The sequence below is a fragment of the Neolamprologus multifasciatus genome, chromosome 15 (assembly GCF_963576455.1).
Source record: "Neolamprologus multifasciatus chromosome 15, fNeoMul1.2, whole genome shotgun sequence".
Taxonomy (NCBI): domain Eukaryota; kingdom Metazoa; phylum Chordata; class Actinopteri; order Cichliformes; family Cichlidae; genus Neolamprologus; species Neolamprologus multifasciatus.
The window spans coordinates 13318231-13326818 of record NC_140453.1 but is presented as its reverse complement, the minus strand read 5'-3'; the positions used below and the strand labels follow the sequence as shown (position 1 = coordinate 13326818).

Below are 8588 nucleotides of genomic sequence, written 5' to 3'. Positions count from 1 at the left end.
ACACCCCATTGACCAGATAAGACAGTTTGCCTGATTGTATCAATAATGCATGATGAGAATACTCTCTCATTTACACTTTTCTTTTGCATCCTTTTCCCTTTTTCATCCCCCCGGCTTTCGTTCTTGCTCGCGATGTTTAGGCTGTTTTCTCCATTCACCTTGAAAGAAAGCTCCTGTCTCCCGCGTCCATCAAAACGAAAGCCCGACCCCCGCTTTGAGAGGGAGGAGCTTCCTAGCGCTTTACTGAGTGTATAACACTCTGTGGCCATCCAGAAAGTGTGTCAGAGGACTGTGTTTGCTCCCAAAGTAGATGACTGCTCACATTCTTGTCTCTGTATTACTGACTGCGAGATACGAGAAATTTTTATTTCGTACATCATCCCAAGCCAGGACAAGGTGAGTGTCTTCACACTTCAGCAGCTTAACGTACAAGTGTTATTATTCTCTCCCATTTTAGGCAAAACATAGTGTCTGCTCGATTTCATTGTTGTCATTTGATTGATTTATTTTTTGGTAAGCATGCTTTTTGTTTCTTAATCGTTTTTCTTGGGGGGTCTTTAGTGAATCGTGCGTCAAAAGTCATTTTGCACCGCCTGTGCGTCATGGTCACATTTACGCACATTCTCCTCTGAGATTTTTGTGGTTTTTAAACCCCACAGAAGAGTTAGCGCGGAATTCAGTCAAGCAGACTGGGTCTGTGTGTGGGCTTTGGCTCATGCTCTTTCTACAGTGCCGTTTTCAGGTGTGATAGAGGAGAGAAGGAATGTGACGAGACGCTCTTTCACTGAGGACTAAATCAGCTTTTGTCTCTTCACAGGTTTTTCGATTGTGGGATAGAATGCCGGCGATCATAAGTAAAAACTCCGATTTGGAGTTTGACTCCTTACAACCGTGTTTCTATCCGGATGAGGACTTCTACTTCTGCGGTCCCGACTCTGCGCCACCGGGGGAGGACATCTGGAAGAAATTCGAGTTGCTGCCCACTCCGCCCCTCTCTCCAAGCCGCGCCGCGTTACCGGGAGAGCCGGCAACTGCATCGCTGGAAGCAGACCCCCTTGGCTTCGGGTTAGGGGACCCACTGGACTGGGCATCCGAGCTGCTGCTCCTGCCTGGGGACGATATATGGGGAGCATCCGACGATCTGTTCGGCTCCGCTTTGGATTCTAATCCCAACAGCATCATCATCCAGGACTGTATGTGGAGTGGCTTTTCTGCCAGGGAAAAGCTGGAACGGGTGGTTACGGAGAAACTCGGCAAAGCTATTTCCACGGCGACAGCAGGCAGCAGGAGTGTGTGCGTCAAGGCGCAGGAGGTGGTGAGCCGCAACTCGATGTCAGAGTGTGTGGACCCCACAGTAGTGTTCCCTTTCCCGATCAACAAGAAAAACAACACCAGGGACTCATCTGGGACCATTATAACATCCACGGTGCACGGGAGCGCGCCTAGTGACTCCGGTAAGGATTTGAAGACGTTATTATTATTATTATTAGTAGTAGTAGTAGTAGTAGTAGTAGTAGTAGTAGTAGTATTGTGTTGGTTGTTGTTGTTGCTGTTGTTTTTGTTGTAAGCCCCTACCCTAACAAATCGGAGTGAGTGCAGATTGTTCATATGACTGGTCTAGAATCGGATTACCTCGTTAGATATAACACACACACACACACACACACACACACACACACACACGCACATGATCGCGCAGTGGAGTAGTGACACAGTGAACGAGGTTTATGTAATCAACAAGGTCTCCATCCGGCAGATGGCGGTAAAATGGGGAATTCTGTGACTTACTGAACTCAGCTGGCATCTGAGCCAAACAAAAAGACATCACACACACATACACACACACACACACACACACAGTCAGACCAGGTTGTGGGAGGAGATGAAAAGGTGTTTAATAATGCGATGAGCTGATAAAGTGTCAGGTTCACGGTACCGTGAACGCTTTCATTACGCATGAATTGAGGGACAATTTGCGCACAGTGGGTGACAAACTGACACTTACTCCACAGTCTGAGACAGACAGTCTGAGCCAACTGCCGCCCGAGATGAGGGGATATCTAAAATTAATACTCAGAAAGAGAAAACAAGAAATAACGTCTCAAACGGAAATACGGGATTTGTGTCAGGATCATAATGTTAGATGTGTTTAGATTGGGTAATGAATGTTATGTGTACTTAAAAACTAAGACTTCCATCACCGGTCTTTTATAAGTTCCCTAAACAAACACCAGCCCCTATCAGCGTGTTTTCGTTGTGGAACTGTAGTACAAAGCCCCCCAGCTTGGCACAGAGGATAGACTCAGCCAACCTTGCCAAACACCTCCTCTACAGCGAATAAAAGAGGACGGAGGAGAGCTTCTTTTAGGCGTGTGTGTGCGTGTGTGTGTGGGAGGGAGGGGGTGACAGCTTTGAACAAGCGCTCCATCTCGACAGCTGTCTCCCTGGCGCCCCTCCAGGTCTGGAGCTTAAAGGGTGGTGATCCGATCGCCTGCCGCCCCACCGTCCAGCGCGCACTGCCGCCCGCCACTGCGCTTCTGGCGTTTGAAGCGACCCATTCTTCGTTGTGCAGCACGCCTTGTGCACTTTTACATTAAGGGGAAACTGACCATAAAAGATAAACTGTGAGGACCCCCATTTAAAAAACAAACAAACAAAAAACAGAAGCTGTTCGCAGGAAAAGCAGGGTCAGGCACTGCTCCTCTTCATTTTCCTGTTTACAAACTGAAACTAATATCTGCTGAGACATGAATTGACATTCTTCTCTTTATATTCATTCCACCTCAATTAAAGAGTTGTTCCATTCTGAATTTCAAACAACAAGAGCTAAATCCCAGCCACACATGTGGCAAAATCAGGGACACCCCCTCATCCAGCCAGCTGTGGCCAGCTTTGTTGTGATGACAGGAATAAACTGTGTGTGTGTGTGTGTGTGTGTGTGTGTGTGTGTGTGTGTGTGTGTGTGTGTGCAGCATGTGTGTTCAGACATTCTGGTGCAGTAGTGTCTGAAGTGGGTTACCATAAGTTGTAAAATGCCACACTCCTCAGATGCTCCTGAGCTGATAATGGGAGCCATTATAACAAAGGCATTTTAATGGGGCCTCACGCTCTGCTTCTGGTCGGTCACTTCTTGTCACCTCCAAAAGCACTCGTGGATGATAAGGGTCACCTGCTCAGCTCAACATTAGCACATGTATTAAGATCAAGAGCTCAGGTGGAAATGAGATTTTTAACTTCAGAGGTCAGAGTTAAACCTAAGTTCTTAATGCGTCTGATTCTACTGGCACACTTTCAGCGTGAGTGGAGGTGTGCCGATAGACTGAAAGCACCAGACTAAAGCTGTCTCATCTCGAGAGAAGATTAAGAAAGTTTTGAATAAGGGAGGGAGAATGAAAGGCAGAAATCCAGCTTGTCTGCTCAGCGCTGACACTGAACGTGTCAATTCCTGAAGAATAGATTAGTTACCAAATGACTGACACTAAGCATTAAGAGGTTTCTGCTTGTGCAAACAGTATTGAGCAACTTGCAAAGAAAAGCGTCTGGACTTCTTTAAGTTACTTGAAGACGTTTCACCTCTCATCCGAGAAGCTTCTTCAGTTCTAAGGTCAAATGGTGGAGAGTATATCTGGGACTCTCCACCATTTGACCTTAGAACTGAAGAAGCTTCTCGGATGAGAGGTGAAACGTCTTCAAGTAACTTAAAGAAGTCCAGACGCTTTTCTTTGCAAGCTCCTTTGACTACGATGACCTGGATGACTGAGAACCTTCACAGAAAGTATTGAGCAACATTCTTTCTCTTACACCTTGATCTCGCTCACATGTATACTTGCCACTTGCTGGCACACACACAGATGGAATAGTGCTGTGTCAGAGCAATTAATCACTCACTTTGTTTTCTTTTCTCAGAAGAGGAAGACGAAGATGAAGAAGAGGAAGATGAAGAAGAAGAAGAGGAAGACGAAGAAGAAGAAGAGGAGGAGGAAGAAGACGAAGAAGAAGAAGAGGAGGAGATTGATGTAGTCACAGTAGAGAAGAGGCGCTCTACAATCACCAAGGCATCACCCATGGCGTCAGGCACTGTCACCATCTCTGTACACCCCAAAAGTCAAGATGCAAAAGGAATTGTCTCAGGGTCCGGTTCCGGTGTGGTGAGTCGATTCGTCAGCCGGGCTCCTCAGGAGCTCATCTTGAAGAGAAGTTCAGTCCACCAGCAGCAACATAACTACGCAGCCCCCTCGCCCTATGCTTCAGACGATGACCCAACCCCGCCTCCAAAGAAGCAAAAGATGTCTGATGCCCCGCGCCTTCCTTCCAGAACCATCTCTTCATCCTCCTCATCTTCCTCCTCATCCTGCAGTTCAGTCACCAGCACATCAGGGGTGCGCAGCAAACGCAGCTCCAGCGGGGACAGCAGCCCGAGAGGCAGCTCCGACTCAGAGGACAGCGAGCGCCGACGCAACCACAACATCCTGGAGCGCCAGCGCCGCAACGACCTGCGATCCAGCTTCCTGACGCTGCGCGACCACGTGCCGGAGCTGGCGCACAACGAGAAGGCGGCGAAGGTGCTCATCCTTAAGAAGGCCACCGAATATGTGAACTCGCTAGAGACGGAAGAGATGATGCTCCAGCAGGAGAAAGAAAGGCTCCAGGTCCGGAGGCAACAGCTGATGCGCAGGCTGGAGCACGCAAGGACTCGCTAACAGACAACTGCTACAACACAAACACTCACAATATACCCTGGATGACCCCCCCCACCCTCACCCCTCTGCATCAACTCAAGTCTGATACACAAGAAGATGCACACAGAGGCCTCCATATCTGTTGCACACGTGCACACACCAACACAACATCTCAGAGGATGTTTATGCTCAGATGTCAACACACACCTTGGAGGGGCGGGGTGCCGGGGGCGGGGGGATGCTCGGACTTTCACTGCCGCCACTTTTTTTGCACATTTGTTGACGTTAAGAATGTTTAGGGTTTACTTTTTTTCAATCCAGTCACATTAAAGAAAGATTAAAAATGCACACACACACACACACACGAAAAACAAAAAAGCATGAGGAAGGAGAGAGGACACACTTTTTTTGGTCTTCCCTTCTGCTGTTTTTGAAAAAATATAATTTCTATTTGTACTTTTTTTGTACTCACTGTGACACCAGCCTGGAATCTAGTTATTCCCACAGGGACGGGTGTTGGAGGGCACTTTGCTTGGAGAGTTCATGTACAAGAAGAAGTGCACACTTACTTTGCCTTCACCACTGCAAAACTGAAAAGACTGATGACTGAGGCGTCACATAAACAATGCCACTACAGGTCCTCTTTCCCTCACTCTTCTCACACTGGTGCTCAAACCAAGTCAGTGGATGTATAACTGCGCACCTTGCTAGCCGACACTTTTGTATATAACAATAATGTACAGACAAAATACACTCAGATCTGCCTTGTTTTGTAATACAGTTTGTCCTTGTTCTTTTTTTATATATATATACATGTCAGAAAGCTGCCAACATTTAGACTGGAAGTTTATATACCTTTAAAAGTACTGTAAGGCCTCAATTTGGAGAGTCATGAAACTTTGTAATATAACAATATATTGTTTTTTTCTCTTCCCTTTCTTTGTATTGTATTATATTACTAATTCAACACACCTTTTATGCTTTTAGTGTGAACCTGATACATACTAAATTTGATACTTATATTTTCGTATGAAAATGAGTTCCTGGTAGATATCACTTTATCTCGTCATTTTTTCTTCTATCTCAAATAATTCTTTTGTACAGAAAATGTGTTCTATCCTCATGTACCTGATCTTTTTTTTCTTTCTTCCTTTTTTTTTTGTTTATATTTGCTATCGGGTGCATAGAACTGGGTAAACAGATATAAGATGTTTGTTTGTTTTTTTTGTGTTTTTTTTTTTCAATTTAAAATGTACATTTAGTGCTGCAACTCATAGCACTTTGAAATACCTCATTTTGAAAAATAAATAGATATCATAAAATCTTCATCTTTGCCTTTGTGGATTTTTTTTAAACCCCGTCACCCTTTCATATCTGCCTCAATCTGTTTACTTCCCTGTTTGCCTCCACATTTCTGTATTTGTTGTGCTGCTCTCAAAGACTCATCCTGACAAAGAAAGCGAGTGTCTTCTGAATGCTCTCTGTCTCCGCACCCTGCAGCTACCTCCCCCTGCATAGCCTCTCACACCCACCCACACACACACCTACACACTCACTCACTTCAGTTCATACACACACACACACACACACACACACACCTCTCTATTTTCCTCTCTCACCAGCGCAGCTCTTCCTACTACATTGTTCAGGCTGTTGCTATGGAAACTGGAGCAGCTGCTGAGTGGCAGACACGAGAGTGAGGCTTTTATTTGTCTGTTAGTAGTCTGTGTATTTCTGCCCGAGTGTGTGTGTATGAATGCAAATGTGTGTCTACCTTTTGTTGTGGTCTGTGTGTGGCCCCGGCGCCTGATATCTCCGGTGTTGTGCGCTGCCTGCCACGATGCCAGGACAAGGCTGGATACTGTTTACCAACATAGGCCACATGGCTTTGCCCCTCCCCACCTCCTCTTCCCCTTTTTCTCTCTCCTCCTTCCCTCTGTGCATCCTGTGTTGGGCCTTAGCCCAAATATGCGCCTTTCACGAGTCTGTTCAGGCGCTCTCTGGAGATGGCTGAAAGAGAAATCTGTTGCCACGGTCTGTATAGCCATTTAGCACAGCAGTGTGCTCACAGAGGGTATAAGAAAGAGAGAAGTGCACTAATACAACATAAAATACACACTGCTGATGAATTGCAGTGATCCCTTTAAAAAGATAGATAGGACAACATGATCAATGATTGTTTCTCTTTCACCAAAAGTGATATATTACTTCCTTTCTAGAACAAACACTCCGGCGTTTCATTTTTCAGAAGCACAATTGTCATTTAGCTACTTGCAGAACCAAGATGGTCCTAAGGTATGAGGCCTATGTGAGAGACAGGGGTATATGAAGACAGATGACTTTGTTTGGGAGATGAGACAGTACAACACTGAGCTTCTCAGTGGGGGAGTGGCACTGGTGGATTACATAACAGGGGTCTGGTGTCTTTGTGCATACTAACTGTACATGTGTGTGTACAGGACAGGAGACCCTGTGTGTGCGTGCATGTGTGTGTCCTCTCATGGGACTTCCCCTTACCATCTGCCTAATGACTTATCCTGCCTGGTTATAGGATAAAAACAAGCTCATAGACAATAACGCAGAAAAATAAATGGGGGTAAAAAGAAAAACAACATATCACAGCAGAGAGAGATTGTTTGGTTCAGATGGTAAGATTAACTTTAATTTCACCTCATAGTGTTCAGCACCAAACCCCCTGCCAATACAGACTGGCTCGGATATGCTCATGCATTGTTTTACATGCTTCTTCTTGAATCTCACATGTTCCAGTTGCAATTTAACAACCTTTTCCCTTAACAACTTAGCCAACCTGACATTAGTGGGGTGGATATTACAGCTGACTTTGGGCGAGAATAAGGGTACACCCTTGACATGTCACCAGTCCATGACAGGGCTAACGCAGAGCAACAGACAGCCATTCATGCTCCCAGCTAAGCTATCTGCTCTCTAAAATGAGGCTAATTGTTTTAGAAGGGAGTAGCCATCTTCTGCGTTAAACAGACATATGGCCATGGCTTTTGCCTGATTAATATCCATTATCTCTCTGCCTGCTGACTGCCTGTCCTGAACTGCTCAGACACACGCACACAGGCACACACACACACACACACACGATGCAACTCTAATGGGCTTAGACCCCACTGATGGATGTGCATTAAAGCTACACAGGAGATGGTGTCGCGTGTTGCGGGTTTGTGTCATCTACTTTGAGATCTTCATTACCCCCGCCATTAAGACTAGCCACAACGTTTCCATTGTGCTGTTGAACACCAGATCTGTATTCAACACATTAACCTTCCTAAATGTAGGAATACAATAGCGTATGTATCCATACACAAGTGTGTATGTGTGCATGAAATGTGGCCAAGCTCTGCGCAATGGCATGCCCATCACACATGTGCCACAATAAGCTCCGTATGGCGAGAGCCCCTTTATCTGTGTGTGTCGTGCATGCGTGTAAGGGGCAGGGGGTGGGGGTGAAGGGGTGTCACCATCTGTTACGGAGTCCAGCACGGTCGCAGGTGCTCAGAAATGGTGTGTGTTGGGCTTATTGTAGGTACAGCCTGAAACACGGAGGGTATCGGGGGGGTATTGGGGCAGAAAACATGGATGTGTGCGCGTGGTGGAGGCAGTTCCTCCAGGGAACTCATTGCCCTAGCTGAGTAATATGCAGCCGTGACAAAGAGCTGTGGAGCTACAGTAATTGCAGAACACATAGTGGACAGCTAAGCAAGAGAGGGAGGGAGGAAAAGAGGGAGGGAGTACAGCAAGAGAAAAGAAGGCCTGAGTGTTTGATCAAAGTTTACCAAAGTCTGAGGAGATTTGCATACAGATGGCACTGTAGCATGGCCCCCCTGGAATACCTTTCTCTCTCTTTATTTTTCTTTCTGCATCTCTCTCTCTCACACA

At 46.1% G+C, this 8588-nt stretch overlaps 1 protein-coding gene across 1 annotated transcript; it reads left to right on the top strand.

Moving 5' to 3' along the window:
- Positions 1-250: 250 nt before the first annotated feature.
- mycn (MYCN proto-oncogene, bHLH transcription factor) lies at positions 251-7612 on the top strand. The gene is made up of 3 exons (XM_085133488.1): positions 251-396; positions 818-1454; positions 3907-7612. Exons 2-3 carry the CDS (start codon positions 839-841, stop codon positions 4698-4700), a joined length of 1410 nt encoding a protein of 469 aa, XP_084989614.1. The 5' UTR covers positions 251-396; positions 818-838; the 3' UTR covers positions 4701-7612.
- The last annotated feature ends 976 nt before the right edge of the window (positions 7613-8588 follow it).

Excerpts from the sequence above, each read along its gene's own strand:
- mycn (XM_085133488.1), top strand. The coding sequence starts at position 839 with ATGCCGGCGATCATAAGTAAAAACTCCGATTTGGAGTTTGACTCCTTA. Across the intron at positions 1,455-3,906 it reads GAGCGCGCCTAGTGACTCCG|AAGAGGAAGACGAAGATGAA; the intron begins GTAAGGATTTGA and ends TTCTTTTCTCAG.